Consider the following 16,175-nt stretch of genomic DNA (forward strand, 5'->3'; position numbering starts at 1 on the left):
GCTGTCAGATTTAGCAAATAAAAAGACATGACCTGGCCAGGCGCGGTGGCTCACGCCTGTAATCCTAGCACTTTGGGAGGCCGAGGCGGGCGGATCATGAGGTCAGGAGATCGAGACCATCCTGGCTAACATGGTGAAACCCCTTCTCTACTGAAAACACAAAAATTAGCTGGGCGTGGTGGCACGCGCCTGTAATCATAGCTACTCAGAAGGCTGAGGCAGGAGAATGGCATGAACCTGGGAGGCAGAGCTTGCGGTGAGCCGAGATCACGCCACTGCACTCCAGCCTGGGTGACAGAGTGAGACTCCGTCTCAAAATAAAAAGAAAAAAGAAAAAAAATACATGACCTGGCCAGGCGCAGTGGCTCATGCCCGTAATCCCAGCACCTTGGGAGCCTGAGATGGGTAGATCACATGAGGTCAGGAGTTCAAGACCAGCCTGGCCAACATGATAAAACTCTGTCTTACTAAAAATACAAAAATTAGCCAGGCATGGTGGCATGCACCTGTAGTCCCAGCTACTGGGGAGGCTGAGGGAAGAAGATCGCTTGAACCCAGGAAGCGGAGGTTGTAGTGAGCCGAGATCACACCACTGCACTGCAGCCTGGGTGACAGAGCTGGACTTCATCTCATTGAGAAAAAAAAACACACATGACCCATGCAACCTTTAGGAAGTATTCATACTAAAATGTTATTCATTGTGTATCTAAAATTCAGACTGAACTAGCCTTTCTCTATTTTACCCAGCAGCCCTCAATGGGGAAGATGTTTAAGTGGAGGAATGCACATGCGTGTTCAGGGAGTGGTGAATGGGACCGTGTGGTTGGTTGAGGATGTTAGGGCAGAGGCAGAGAGATGGCGTGGGTATGAGATGGGGTCAGTGGTGGTGCCAGGTCATGAGTCATGCACCTTTGGGTGGCTGCTGTGGTCCAAGTCTGTGGGCACACCGTGCATTATTCCACGCTTCTCATTTCCCACGACAACGAAAGTGTTACTATTCCAGAGCAGATTGTCTTTCATCAAAAGAAGCAGGGCTGATGGAAATACGGCCAAAACTATGGCCCAACTTGCGAGTTGTTCCAAAAGGCAAAAACGGTGCCTGCTTGGGTGAAGTCAGTTGGCCATATCAAGTCCCAGATGCTTTTCACTGTAGGACAAGCAGTGCCAGTTTTTTAGTTCCAGTTTAAGTATATGTTTTTCTGGGGCTGGTTAGTACCTGGCATACTGGCTTTCAGAAGTCCTGTCACAGATCTTCAAGGGTGGTCTGTCTCCGAGCAGCTCATCTACTATGTTTGACAAATGAACCGTCTTGGTCTTTGCCTAAGGTTCTGTGGCCAGCTCACAGCAGAGCAGAGGCTAGAACCCAGGTCTCTTAGTTCTCACTCTTTCCACCATTGCTGTGACTCCTTGAGGTCATATGTTAATAAAAATGCCAGGGCTTTCATGACAGCTCCGGTTCTCTTTGTTCAGTGCTTTCCTACCACACCATGGTTCGTATCTGAGAGTGCTGGGTTGGAACCACACGTGAAGCTTGTCATCAGCATCCATTCAAATTTAGTTCTGGACAAGTGCTTTTGCTAAAGATTCCTATTACCTGCCAATTTATTAATTTTAAAATAAAGTTGATTGGAGTTTGGAAGGCTCCATGTTGTAAAACTCCTTCTTTCCTGCCTCCTTTCTTTCCTTCCTCCCAAATATATTAAGCATTTGCTGTGTGTCAGGCACAGCTACAGGCACTGAGAATCCCACAGTGAATAAGATTGAAGTCCTTGCCCCAGTAAAACTTACATTCTAGTGAAGGATACAGACAACTGATCAATGAAAAAATGTTCCACCTGGTGTTAAGTGCTAGGAAGAAATTATTCAGATGCTTTTGATTCATAGATGAATCTCTTGGATGGGAGTAGAGTTAAGCCTCTTTTATACCAAACCCCATTTTCTTGTGAGCTTTCCTATGTTGCGGCGACTTGGCTGCAAGCAATGTTTCTGGCGGGAGAAGGGAAGCAGCTGGCTGCAGGTGGAACTGGGGTGAAGCACAGGATCCTCACAAGTACGTGTGTACCCCGTGCCTGAAGCAGCACAGTGAATTCAGGTGTGATCCAGGCTAGTGTTGCTATCTGAGAGTAACAGGTGACAGATGATACTGTCTAAAGGAAGGGAGAGGAGTATGTCAGTCTGAATATGTCAGAGACTGAATATGTCAGTCAGTAACATACGTGCATTTCCCTGTGCCAGCTCTGCCCTGAACACCGAATGCATTATCTTATGTGACTCCTCAAAATCACATGGGGATGGGCACCCAGATGAGTTGGTTTTGTTATGTCCATTTTACAAGTATGGAAACCAAGTCTTAGTAGAGAAGTAAAATGACTTACCCAGGCCATAAAGTTACTTGTACGCAGTGGAGTCAGAAAGTCTAACTTCAGACCCTGTTTGCTCAGTCTCTACTGTAATTGAGGAAAAATTGGGCTGATGGTGTCAGGACTCCAACCAGAGAGAATGGGTTCCAGGCAAAAGTTGAGGCCCAACAGATAAGCCAAGGCAACAGCCCAGTATTATAAATGGAGCAGATTAGGGACAGGAGTGATGCGTTAGGCAAGGTGGCTTCACTGGCTGTGGCAGCACAGCAAGGCCCCTTCCAGGTCCCAGATGGCCTTGGGTGGAAGCTGTTAGACCTTCCTTCCTCAGCCAGGATTTCCTTCCAGGTGAAGGGCTCTGTGGCCACAGCTGAGCAGGACTGGGGCTAGGAGAGGGCGCTTTGCCACCATAGGGTGCCTTTGGCATGCACTGTCCTTCCCGTTAGCTGGACAGTAAACCAAAGTTAGAAGGGGAGGAGTAGGGAGTTTGGACTCATCTGGCCCTGGTTTTGTTTTCTGTGTTCACTGCTTGCTTCTTGTGTGGCCCTTGGGTAACTTAATGACTCCGGGCCTCAACTCTAATCTGTAAAATGGGGCTTTGCATAGCCACTTTGCAGAATGCATGTGAGCTTTCAAGTCAACAATATGCTTCTATAAAAGGCCTACTACAGTGCATGGTGCATGGCAGGCACATGGAAATGGTAAGGGGCCTGATATTATCACCAAAACCAACTTTGAAAGTAACCCCCAATTTTATTATGTTTGTTTGGAAAGGGCAGATACACATGGAGAGAATTCTGAAAACAAGCCCAGGTACAGGCCAGGCCTAGGGGCTCACACCTTTAAGCCCAGCACATTGTACACAGGGGTTAGTGGTGTATGTCTGTCTCTTTGGCTGCTGTCCCCTGTACAAGAAACAGATCATCTCACCAAGGCCACAATTTCTGTGAGTCACGAGGCAGGTTTACAGTCCTTTAGTTGTGCTGGACATTGCTTTCCAAGCTGAGTTCTAAGGCACCCTGGAGGGGCAGTGGAGGAGCCCATGGAGGCTGGGTGGTCCCTGTGGTGGTGGGACTCCCTGTCCCTGCCTGTCTCTTGGATGGTGGCAAGGGTCTTCTGGAAGAACACAGGAACCACTGTCACTGTCATCCCATCTGCTGAGCTGCTCTGCTGCTGCGTTTGCCGTACAATTTAACTTTTCCATTGGGAAGGGTTATTGGTGCAGTTGGCAGGCACTTTCCTGGTAAATGATACTGTGGGGCCCCCATAAACCCAGGCCCATGAAACAAATAAGTCAGCACATTGAAAATATAGCATGGAAGTGACTCAAGCCTGAAGGAATCCATTTCTGAAAGTGCTGCCATCCCTGTCTGGGAGATTTTGGTAGAAATTGATGTTTGAGTTGGGTGGAGGAGGCCAGTGGCCTGGTTACTTGCAGAGCCTCGTGTCAGAGTCGCAGCATTGGCCCAGAGTTTGAGTCCTGCCAGCCCCCAACCACAGGGTCATCCTTCTTGGTGAGGCAGCCCCCTGGCCGGCCAGCCAGGGATGAGCCCACTCGGGCTCCGTGCTGTGGGAGCCAGGGTGAAGCTGTCTTTGCAGCAGATAGAGTTGACTCTACAAGCCAACTGGTAACACTTGGCTAGGGGCCTGGAAAGTATTGGAGGCTCCACCCAGCATGGGAGCCTGTGGGAGTTCCCCGGCATGGAGGAGTTATTCTACTCCAAGTTCTTTAGATTCCTGTGTATTTGAAATGTTGACCTTCTTCTCGGGACTTGAGCTTGTACTTTGCCCACCAGAGACCAATACCAAGCACATACACACTGAAATTTACTAGGCCACCCTGGTGACCAGGTCGTTAAAGCTGCACACAGTTTTTGGAAGGAAGACCATATTGGAAATCACGCTCCGCTGTAATTCAAGAACGGGTTTCTTAATAGAGGGACACAGTTGGTGTCAGACACATGTGGAAAAGAAAAGAACAGGCCCATAATTTTGGCTCAGTACCCAGGGCCAGATGTTAAAGGTACTGACCATGATATGGCTGCAGTATTGTTAGCCACCTGAGTTTGGTGTGCTATTTTAACCTCTGTTTCGACCTTGTCCTTTCTCTCTGCCAGGTCCCCAGTCTATGTGAGGATCTCCTGTCTTCTGTTGACCAGCCACTGAAAATTGCCAGAGACAAGGTGGTGGGAAAGGATTACCTTTTGTGTGACTACAACAGAGATGGGGACTCCTATAGGTGAGCTCATGCCCCGGGTATGCAGCAGGCACACCAGCCACATGCGGGCTGCCATAGGTGCCTGCTGCAGAGCACGGGGACCTTGGACTTGGGCAGCTGGCAGCCCGTTGGCTGCCCTCCTCTCCTTTCTTCTCTTGTCCTCCGCATTCTTCTCCTCCTTCCATCTGTTATTCCAGCCATGCAGCAGGTGTGTGAGGAGTGCCACCCACAAGCCTGGGAGATAGAGCAGTGGACAAAAGGCCCCCTGCCTTTATGGATCTTCCAATCTAATAGGAGACGGATATTGTTCCCGAAAACAGCTGTTCTGTTATAATTGCGTTCAGGCCTGCAAAGGGCAGCATACAGAGTGTGCCTATGATGGGGATCCTGAGGGCAGGGAGGGTCTCTGTGGTTAAGGGATCTACGAACGCAGCTCTGTCAGATACGCAGCTCTCTTCTCTCTTTCCGTCACCTCGCCCAAGGCTGTAAATAACTAAGTTGACATTAGTCCCTGCCCTGGGTGTCTGATCACCAGGTCTAGCATAGGAGACACATTGGGTAACTGATAACTGTACGATGTGATTCATACAGCCAGTGCAAAGTCTGTTCAGGGTGGGAGAGAAGCACAGAAGAGGCCATGGTCAACTCCAGGAGGACTTCCTGAAGGAGCTGATGTCTGAGCTGGGTTTTAAGAGCATGTAGGAGTTATATCTCTATTTTTCAAGAGTGAGAATTCTTAAACTAGCCCAGTGTTTCCATGATGAATTGCAGTAGTCACTGCCTTGGAGAACAGTAGAGGAACACAGCCTGCTTTAGGTTTATTTGGCGGCCACAGAACCAGGGCTGTCTTGAAGCTTCACCCTAATGCTCTCTTTGGAGACGGGGCAACGCTTCTGGGAAGTCAAAGCAGAAAAAATGATTAGGAGTCAGCCAGTGTGGGCTTCAAACCAGCACAGCTCCCTGTGTCAGTGGGACTTTGACAAATCACTTCTTGTTGCTGGTCTTTTAGTTTTGTCATCTGTAAAATGGAAATGATAGTATTTGTTTACTCAACAGAATGCTTCCTAAAGAAAATAAAGAGGACAGTGGGAGAGAGGGAGAGGACAGGCAGGCAGGGAAGGTTCTCCCACAAGTGGGAACAGGAGGATGAAAAGGTCCAGGTCTGGGGAAGAGCCTGCTGGGTGCTGAGGCCTTGGGTGATGAGCTCACCAGGATGGAGCTGGCAGAAGGCCAGAGGTGGAGAAGGCAGTGAGGGGAGGGCGGTGGGGCCGGAGATGAGGGAGGAGGCATGGCCAGGGCAGGTCTGGCAGGGTCTTGAAGCCCAGGCTGAGGGTAATAAAAGTTAGCACAGGGTTGTTTATTGGGGGATAAAAGAAGTAACACACATGAAATGTTGAATGGCACAGACCTTGTCATATATGTAAAAAGTTTAATACTGACTTATAAGAGACTAGACAAGTTTTATAATCATGTCCCTTTCCCAGCTTCAAATGGAAATTAGGTAGAGAATATATTTTGCCCTCCTTCAGACCACAGACTAAAGTTGAAATGGTGAGAAGTGGTGAGATTTGAGGTCACTTTTAAAGGTAGAGCCAGCGGCATCTGCAGGTGGGTGGGGATGGAAGGAGAGGAGGTGGGGTGTGAAGGGTGATCACAAGGCTTCAGAACTGAGCCACTGTTGATTGAGGTGAGGAGGACTCAGGGAGGAGCTGGCATAGGGACACTTGAGAGGCCCATTAGATCAACGTGGAGATACCAGGTAGGCTGTGGATGTACCACGTGGAGTTCCAGGAGAGAGGTCTCGGCTGGGGATGTGGCTGCAGATGTCACAGCATATAGGTGGTGATACAGCCCTGAGGCTGGTCAAGTTCATCCTTGAAGGGCTTGTTCTGTGCCTGGAACTGCTGGTCACAGGCACGGCATCCACGTATTGTGCTTCTTGGGAGCATCTTGCTTTGTCGCCCAGGCTGGAGTGCAGTGGTGCAAACATGGCCCACTGCACAGGACCATAGGCATGTACCACCATGCCCAGCGAATTTTTTTTTTTTTTTTTTTTTTTTTTGAGACAGAGTCTCACTCTATTGCCCAGGTTGGAGTGCAGTGGCACGATCTCAGCTCACTGCAACCTCTGTCTCCTGGGTTCAAGCGGATTCTCCTGCCTCAGCCTCCCAAGTAGCTGGGATTACAGGTGTGCGCCATCACGCCCAGCTAGTTTTTGTATTTTTGGTACAGACAGGGTTTCACCACGTTGCCCAGGCTGGTCTTGAACTCCTGACCTCAAGTGATCCTCCTGCCTTGGCTTCCCAAAATTTTGGGATTATAGGCATGAGCCACTGTGCCCAGCCCCAGCTAATTTTTTGACTTTTTTTCTTTCTTTCTTTTTCTTTTTTTTTTTTTTTTGTAGAGATGGGAGCCTCACTTGTTGCCCAGGCTGGCCTCAAACTCCTAGGTTCAAGCAGTCCTCCCACTTCAGCTTCCCAAATTGCTAGGATTACAGGTGTGAGCCACATTGCCCAGCCAGGGAGCCACTGTTGAGGTGGGTGGACCGGACCAGCCCTTCGAGTAGTCCAGTGAAGGTGGGGAGTGGTCTGACAGACCAGGGAGCAAGCAGGGAGGAGTATTCGCACCCGACATGCAATTCAGGGAACGCTTCCGGGAGAAGGTGGTCCTTGAACTGGTCTTGCTTAATCAACATCATTATTATATTTATTATTTGCACCTAAAAGCTCCAGTTTACTGTGTAAGGCAGCTGTTCTGTAGCAGCTGGTAGGAGGACGGGATCATGTCTAGGTCCGTGGCCAGGCCAGGCTCTGAAGGCAACTTGGTACCTGCAGTCCTTCCAGGTCACCCCTTTATCCCCCACCTGCATTCCTGAGGCCCCACCACCGGCTCTGGGGGATCTTAGGCCTTTCGAGAGGAGCCTGGGGTGTGGAGGCAGAAAGTATGTCTTTCCTTTCTCCTCTTCTCGATATGAAACTTCAAGGTCTTCTGATTCTCTCCACAGATTTCCATCCTGACTGTTTTTGATGGTTTGCTTAAATAAGATCCTTATGGTGTGACCGTTGCCAGCAGCACCGTTTGAAACCTGTTAGCTGAAACAAAAAGCCTACTCGGAGGGAAATGAAAGGCCTGACTTTTGAAATCTAAGCATTCCTGTCCATCTGTCTTTTTTCAAATGGCCTCCATTTAAGCTCTTAAATGTGTTCTGAGTGCCCCTTCCACTAAGAATATTCTGGGTAATGTTATGATATTTCCCTCAGCTACAATTACCCTGGCTTCGGGACTAACAGCTTGAAATGCTATCGTCTGTGAGCCAGTAGAAATGTGAGTTACAGGCTTCTTGCAAATTGCAGGCCCCCAGTCTGCCCGAGAGATGGGCTCTTGCGTCTAATCAGGGTGCCTTGAAGTGAACACCGCTTGGGTCGGGTCTTCCTGGCCTACAGGAAGGCAATGGCCGTCATCGAACTGTGGGAACGGTCCTGCGTGTGAGTGTGCTGCAGAGTCTCAAAGGGCCACCCGGGGAAAGAGGGAGTTCAGCTCCACACCCTCAGATTCGTATCCACTCCCCTGGCCAGCAGAAGAACTAAGCCTTGTTTATAGATAAATCATGGCGACAGCATCTTTTCACCTGGATCTTTGTCTCTGAGATCTGATGAGAGAGGCCTTTGTTGATTTGGTGTTTTTGTATTTTAGTGCTTAGGTGCCCCTCAGCATAAAAAGGCAGAAAGCTGTTCCATCTCTTGGTTTGGAGGAGCAGAACACCAGCAGATTCCCCTTTCTTCCTCTCCTGGGCTGTGAGGCTTTGGTCCACCCGCAACATCCGCTTGGCACTGACTCAGGGCCGGGTACTGGGGACGAAGGCAGGCAGCACAGGCTCTCTTCTCTCAAAGGCCTCTTGCAATCGAGGGTGAGGGAAGAAGGGCAAGAATATGACAGGCATGAGGATCAACATCTGTGTGAGAGGGAGTGGGAGGGAGGAGGCAGTGGTGGGTTCTGTTGCGGGGTGGGTGCAAGAATTCATTCTTTTTTATTTTTATTTTTTTACAACTGTGATTGGACAAGAATTCATTCATTCATTTTTTTTTTCTTTCCCCAAGATGGAATCTTACTCTGTCGCCCAGGCTGGAGTGCAGCAGTACAATCTCGGCTCACTGCAACCTCCGCCTTCACCTGTGATTCTCCTGCCTCAGCCTCCTGAGTAGCTGGGATTACAGGTGCACGCCACCACACCCAGCTATTATTTTGTATGTTTAGTAGAGATGGGGTTTCACCATGTTGTCCAGGCTGGTCTTGAACTCCTGACCTTGTGATCCTCCTGCCTCAGCCTCCCAAGGTACTGGGATTACAGGCATGAGCCACCGCGCCTGGCCAGATTCATTCTTAAAAACATTTTTTTAAAAATGAGCATGTAGTTGAGTGCCAGCCACTGGTCTAGGTGCTGAGCAACCCGAAGAGAAGATGACAGAAAAGGCTCTTGCCCCCTCATAGCTGAGGTTCTAGAGTGAGCTATCTACATTCACATTGATTTCGATTAGATAAAATTAAGAATTTAGTCACTTGGTCATACTGGTCACATTGTAAGTATTCATGCAGCCCCACATGGCTCGTGACTGGTTTTGGACAGCACAGATTGAGAACATCTCCAACATCTCAGGAAGTTCTGTTGGGCATCCCCGTTTCAGAGGGAGGAGCAGCAGGCTACAAGAACCGACACGCCAGCCTGCGCTTGGCTTCCCAGGAGAACCGAGCCATCTATTGTGGGCGGCGTGCCTCTCTTCCCAGCCATCTGGGGTCCCAGCTTGTTGACGGTTTCCTTCCCATGGTGTGCACGTGGTCCAGTGTGACCATGAAAACTGGCTGCTGGTCATGGGGCCACAAGGGGTGTCTCATCCCCTTTCTTGCAAAGTCTCTACCAAAACTGCAATGAGCAGCAAGAAGTGGTCAGCTTGGAAAGAAGGATTTCCAAAGACTCCTTCTGCTTGGAGGTGATCAGGAGTGTAATGCCTGCCTGGAGACTCTTTGGGGACACCAAGCACAGCAGCTCTTCCCTCACATACCTGTGAACCAGCCTCCGAGAAAGCTGCCTGCGGGTGGCTGGTGGAAGAGGCTGCCCAGCTTATTCTGGTTCCATGCTCCACGATCTACTGATGGAGGTGCCTGGTGGAACATCACTTAACCAAAAAGAAAGATGTCTGTGCACAGAATTCGTTAAAACTGGGGTTTGGAAGATGATGAGCATGCTTCTTTTTTTCCTTAGCATGCATTCCACATCACAGTGATGCGAATGAAGGTCTGTGGTCAGGAGGGGATGTGGAAAAGGCAGTGTGGGTCTCTGACAGTGGAAACACCGAGGCATTTAGACCAAGAGTGTGAAGGACTTTTTCTGAATTCCATGTTGTCTTCTCTGTCTTTTCATTCCTCTTTCACCTTTTTAATTCTGCTACTTTCTCTGAACACTCGGCCCTCTGAACCCCACCTGCAGGAATTAATGAGTAGATCTTTCCCTTATAACCCCCTTTCCAGTTCTCTGTGTGATTAAATGCTTTCCTGATGTGGCAAAATACATTTCAAGAAATACAGCAAGTCTTTTGGGCTGCAAAAAGACTGGTTCTCATTACTTAGCAGTCTTTATATGTGTGCATAGCCCTTGGATGTTGGAAAAGCTATCCTCTGTTCACATGGAGAACCTGATCGCTCAGGTCTTCTAATGTAATCAGCGTTTCCCTGTGGAGCTGTGTCTCTTGCCTGCCTCTGTAACTGACAGCTCTCTTCTTAATGCTTACTGTGTAAGAAGGTCTTAAAGTTTATCTAGAGCCTCCAGCAAGTCAGGGAGGAGAGTGGGCATCTGTTGAACTATAAGGTGGTGAACACAGGGCCAGGCACGGTGGCTCACACCTATAATCCCAGCACTTTGGGAGGCTGAGGCAGGCAGATCACTTGAGGCCAGGAGTTTGAGACCAGCCTGGCCAACACGGCCAAACTCCATCTCTACTAAAAATACAAAAATTAGCCAGGCCTGGTGGCTTGCACCTACTCAGGAGGCTGAGGCACGAGAATCGCTTGAACCCGGGAGGCGGAGGTTGTGGTGAGCCAAGATTGCGGCACTGCACTCCAGCCTGGGCGACAGAGCAAGGCTCTGTTTAAAAAAAAAAAAAAAGAAGAAAAAATAGGTGGTGAACACGAAACTGAGAAAGCGGGTAAGAAAGAACTAGCATTTGTTGAACACTGACAGTCTGGCAAGCTCTGGTCTGGGCGCTTGATCTGCTTGTCTCATTTCTCATGACAGCCCTGTGTGCAGAGCAAGTAGCAGCCGCATTTTACACAGGAGGAAAGTGAGACTCAGGGAGTTGGGACACTTGCTGAGCGTTCACAGCCAGTGAGAGGTGGAGCACGGGCGTGTGTCCCAGTCTGCCTGCATCAGAGCCCTTGTTGTCCAAACCTCCAGAAAACCCTGTTTGTTGCCAGGACCCAGAAAAACCTTTGTTGGAGCTAGCACCTTTGCCTCCGAGATTTCAGATAGCCAGGGCTCAGGCTCCCTGCTCACTGGCTATGTCTTCATGGAATGATTCATGGAATGTACTTTTCCTTCCTTCCCTCCAGGTCACCATGGAGTAACAAGTATGACCCTCCCTTGGAGGATGGGGCCATGCCGTCGGCTCGGCTGAGAAAGCTGGAGGTGGAAGCCAACAATGCCTTTGACCAGTATCGAGACCTGTGAGTCACTTTCTCCTGTTGTACTTTAGCTCTTGTGATTTTTGAGAGGTAAATCCTAAGCGGCAGTGTTCTATCTTGAATCTGTTACCTGGCCAGACATTCTCCCTTGAGTCTGTTAACTGGCTCACCTAACTAAAATTGGGAGCCCTCCATAGCAGGATGCAGGGCACTCGTTTGGTGGTTGGGTTAGTTATGAGATGACTCGGTCATAGAATGCTACCATACTTCACTATGTGTTGTTCCCCTGCATCATGATTCATCATAACAGCAGGTACCACAGTACAGTGCCTACTGTGTGTAAGAGACAGTGCCAGGTATTTCTACATAGCATCTCAAATCCTCACAAACATAGCTAGTTTAGTCCTTGTTTCTCAGATGAAGAAATTAAGACACAGATTAAAGTGTTTGTCCACAGTAAGGGGGTAGAGCCAGGAATTAAAGTCAGGCCTGTTTATCTCCAAAGGCGCTTATGGATTTTTTGCCGTACCACAGGCTCAGTTCTGACCTGGAGCTCAGAGGCCTCCACTTCCAGCTGCTCCCAGGCCAGGACGAGCGCAGTCCTTACAGGGTGGGAGCAGAGCACCAAACATCTTCCTGAATCCTGAGTTGTTCGCGGCCTCGGCACCTGCCTTAAAAAGCGTTTTGCTAGATCTGTTGAGATTTCTTCCTGCTCCGTCTAATCCTGCCTCCCAGCACCGCAGCACCAACATGTCACTTAATTGATCAGGCTTACAAGGAAGGACTCTAGAGAAAGTTAGCCATAATCAACAGAATCTCTTTTATAATTAAGTTCTATACTGAAAATACATCTAAACTGTAAAATAGGCAATACTAATTCAAGTTGGCAGACTTTTTTTCTGTGAAGAACCAGATACTAAACGTTTTAGACTTTGCAGGCCACATAAGGTCTCTGTTGCTGCTTCTTGGTTTGTTTTCTCCTTAACCTTTAAAATGTAAAATTCACCTCTTGAGCTTTGAGATGGGTGGGGCTTGGCCTCCAGTCTGTAGTTCGCCCACCCCTGGCCTAGGATGTAAGCAAGAAAATGGACATAAGAAAAGGAATCATCCGAACAGTGTCAAAAAGGTAGTGCTGCCCTACTTAGTGTGAGGGGTTCATGTCTTCACTTTGCAAGTATTTGGAGTGGCTGTATAGTTCATGGCAGCTTGCTGTATCACATAAAGAATTTCTGGCAGGTACAGTGGCTCACACCTGTAATCCCAGCACTTTGGGAGGCCAAGGTGGGCACATGGCTTGCGCCCAGGAGTTTGAGACCAGCCTGGGCAACATGGTGAAACCCCATCTCTACGGGAAAAAAAAAACAAAAATTCACTGGCTATGGTGGCATGCAACTGTAGTCTGAGCTACTTGGTAGGCTGAAGTGCGAGGACCACATGAGCCCAGGGGTTTGAGGCTGCAGTAGTAGCTGTAAGAGCACCACTGCACTTCAGCCTGGGCGACAGAGTGAGATCCTGCCTCAAAAAAATTAAAAAGTTTCTTTTAGAAGCTGATTTTCGAGGAAAAGTGATACTTCTCAATATCTGACACACAAACAGAAAACCCATAGCACTTAGTAGAATGAAATACACAAGCACAGATCTACGGAAGACAGGAATAAATGGCCTTAAACATTTCAGTGTCCTTGAAATGCATCAGTTTGTAACACAACCTTATCTTTAGTATCTATTATGTACGAATATTTTATATACGTTATCTTTACTCCTTAACAAGAACCTCTGGGGAAGATGGTTTTGTTCCTCTTTTTACAAATGAGACCAAGGTTCCAAGAGGTTAAATGACTCACACAAGACCACAGGACATGGAGATGAAAAGCTGGGATTTGAACCCATATTTGTCTGAAATTCCCACAAATTGTTGATTTTCACAGTTAAAATAGGCTTCAGTCTTTAAAGGTTATTATATCTAGAACTTTGTCCTATTGTAGAATAGCTCCTTCCCCAGTGATACTGAAAAGCTGACTCATTGCTCTGTGGTAGTTTACTTGTCATTGTTTTTTACTGTCTTCTACCTGCCCATTTGGTAAGAAGCCAATCCAGCTATTAAACAAGAATGCCAGGTAGAATCAGTTTGATATTAAAGTGATAATACTGGTAATAAAATAACGATGGTGATAACAGTTACCAGTGGCCATGCCAGTGGGCCTCCAGGTGTTCTCTCATTCGGTCTTCACAAGAACCCATGAGAGAGGGCTATCCCCCTCTTACAAACGAGTTGACAGATCAGAAAGGTGATATAACTTACCCAGGTTCACGGAGCTAGTAAGTGATGGAACTGGGATATCAAACCATCCTTATCCAGCTCCAGAGTCCAACATCAATTTATTTACTTAGCAGATGTTTGAGTGCCTCCCATGAGCCTGGTGCTTGCTGAGTACCAGGGATGCACCTCGTACGTGGTAAATGAGACCCCTCACCACGCTCCATTGTGGAAAAACAAACAGTGGACAAGTGAACAAGTCAGTGCTGCTGGTGATAACAGGGAGCAGCTGACTTGTTATGTAGAGCAGCCCATGAAGCCTCTTGAGGAGATACTTGACTGAGGTCTGACATCAAGGAAGCCAGCCAGGTAGGGGGGGCTGGTCTTGGCAGGGTCTCTGAGGCGGGGGCAAACTCACCTGTCTAAGGCCCTGAGACGGGTGCCCCTTGATGTGCACACATAGCTGTCAACCAGTAAGTGCACACCCTCAGCCTCTTTTAAATTGCAAGCTGATTTGAAAGAGATTTGGGCAAAATTGGCCCCTTTTATAGCTTTGTAAGCTTCTCAGGAGCCATCTCAGGATACTCCAGGAATACAGCCTGCCCTTTCAGTCAAGTTTGAAGGTAGAAGTGGAATGTTCCCCCTTGAAAGTGTTTGCTAGATTTTCCCCCAGCTTAGGGAGCTAACCTGCCATGCATGCCATCCCCTAAGCCTGAGGAAGTTGCCTGGCCTCACCCCTTCTGTTCTTTGAGGAGGCTGTACTCTGGCTTTTTACTGGGCTACATGTTGAGATATGGAGGAGGGGGATTCTGATTTTTTAATGAGACTTAAGCGTTCATGTTGTTACTCCCTTAATAAAGTGATTCAGTTGTGTTACCTTACTTTGCCGTTTATGGCCAGCCTTGGGGAGGAGCCCAGTTTCATCTTGAACTTCTGCTTCCCTTGTTCTCCCTTCCCATCTCATCGTTCACATATGTAGCGATACATGGTGTGTGCTTCTGCAGGGGCTTGGTTGGCCTGTTATCATGAGAATTTCCCTATTATCATTAAAACTCTTCAGAATAATCACTGAATCCTTACAGTGACTGTAGGACAAGTGGGAGTTACTCCATTTGGCAGCTGATGAAGCTGAGGCTCAGAGAAGTACTCAAGCTGGTTAACACAGCTAGAAAACCACAGGAGCCAGAAGCCATAGCTGAGGCCTCACTCTTCGTGCTGGCTCTGGTGAAGCCTTTCACTTCCCTGGGAAATGTGTATTTGTAAGGTGGCTTTTGATTTCTGTGTGCCTTTGACTTGCCTACACACTCCTCTCTGAAGGTAAATTGACTTGGTGGAGTTGAAAGAGGGGTGACAAGACAGCATCCTGCGCCCCGTTGGGGGTTGAACTGGATAACCCAGACCCCGAGGGTCTGTGACAGTGTGTAGTGGGATCCAGGCCGGTGCCGTTCTATTCCCAGCACCTCAGGAGGAAGGAGGAGAGGGGAGCACAAGGGCCCAGTGGCCCCGCAGGAGAGGCAGGAGGCCCCTCCTTCCCTTGCATGTGCAGGGGCAGTGGGGCCAGGCTTTTCTTGGGTGACAGGGATCGCAGACCACCAAAGGGACAGCAGTTGGAGCTGTCATCCGGGACACCAGAGGCATGAATTTTGAGTCACCCAGTGCCACTGGGGTGTGCTGAGGAGCTCTCTCTCCTGGGACCATATGCGAGGAACATTTTCCCGGCTGAACCACATGTGACGAACAAACCCATTTATAGTCTAAAAATTAAGAGAACAAGTCTCTTTTTTTTTTTTTTTTTTAAAAAAAATCTTGGTGTATATTGCCCATCTCCAGAAGTTCCCATTCCCAGAGCGCCCCGTGAGGCTGTTGGTGGCCTTGTGAGTGACCACAGCAGGCCCTGGAATGCAAGCTCTTTTCCCCATGGCTTTGGAGCAGAGGGGAGTCAGCTGGGTGGCCTTGTCTCCTGAGGGGCATTGGCCAGGGTCACACTGGGTTTTCTAGGGACCAGCTGTTCCATGGGGTGGAGAGGCAGCAGTCCATCGCTTTCTCTCCATCTTTCGTCCAGCCCTTCCCCGTACAAATGCTTTCTCGCAAAAAGACTTGTTTGTTGTCCCCTGAGCGAGGCCACAGCTCTCCCACCTGTCTTCTGTTCAGGCTGGCAGATGGGTTCAGGCAAGGGTCACTCTGAGAGGAGATCTGTACCCAATGCTCCTGTCTGCTGGCTTGGTCACCCTGAACTGCTGCCTGAGGGGCCAGGAAAGTGGCCGGTGTCCCTGGCCTGGTGAGAGATGGCCAGAGCTTCAGCCAGACCCACCCTGTGAGGAGGAAAGGGGAGTGGCTGGAGAAGCCACCCCTTAAGAGCAGGTTGGGCTCGCCCTTGTGCCCAGGAGGACTACATAGGTGCAGCTGCTACTTTCAGGCCACACACTTCAAGCTAGAGCTTGGCCTGCGCCCCTGGTGGTTGGGGGTTGGAAGAGCAGACTGTGTTGACAGGGTCTTTAATTCACAACGATTCCAGGTGTCTCTGAATTCTCGGATTCTGATGAATCGCGGTTAGGACTATGTTTGGCTTGAGCTCCAGCCTCATGACCACCAACCCCATCAAATGACTGAGAGCTACCAGGCTCCTGCCATGTTGGAGCTCAGAATCCTCCCGTGGGGACACCATGCTGCA

The 16,175-nt window shown here is 48.9% G+C and overlaps 1 protein-coding gene across 2 annotated transcripts in view; it reads left to right on the forward strand.

Annotated features, from left to right (window-relative positions):
• CAPZB (capping actin protein of muscle Z-line subunit beta) overlaps positions 1 to 16,175 on the forward strand; it is a 145,664-nt gene that overhangs the window by 93,423 nt on the left and 36,066 nt on the right. For both annotated transcript variants that reach the window (XM_007980259.3, XM_073007765.1), the window contains exons 3-4: positions 4,475 to 4,596; positions 11,176 to 11,289. In XM_007980259.3, coding sequence (XP_007978450.1) covers positions 4,475 to 4,596; positions 11,176 to 11,289 — 236 coding nt within the window. The remainder of the gene's footprint in view (positions 1 to 4,474; positions 4,597 to 11,175; positions 11,290 to 16,175) is intronic.

This window comes from Chlorocebus sabaeus, chromosome 20 (genome assembly GCF_047675955.1).
Source record: "Chlorocebus sabaeus isolate Y175 chromosome 20, mChlSab1.0.hap1, whole genome shotgun sequence".
Lineage (NCBI taxonomy): Eukaryota > Metazoa > Chordata > Mammalia > Primates > Cercopithecidae > Chlorocebus > Chlorocebus sabaeus.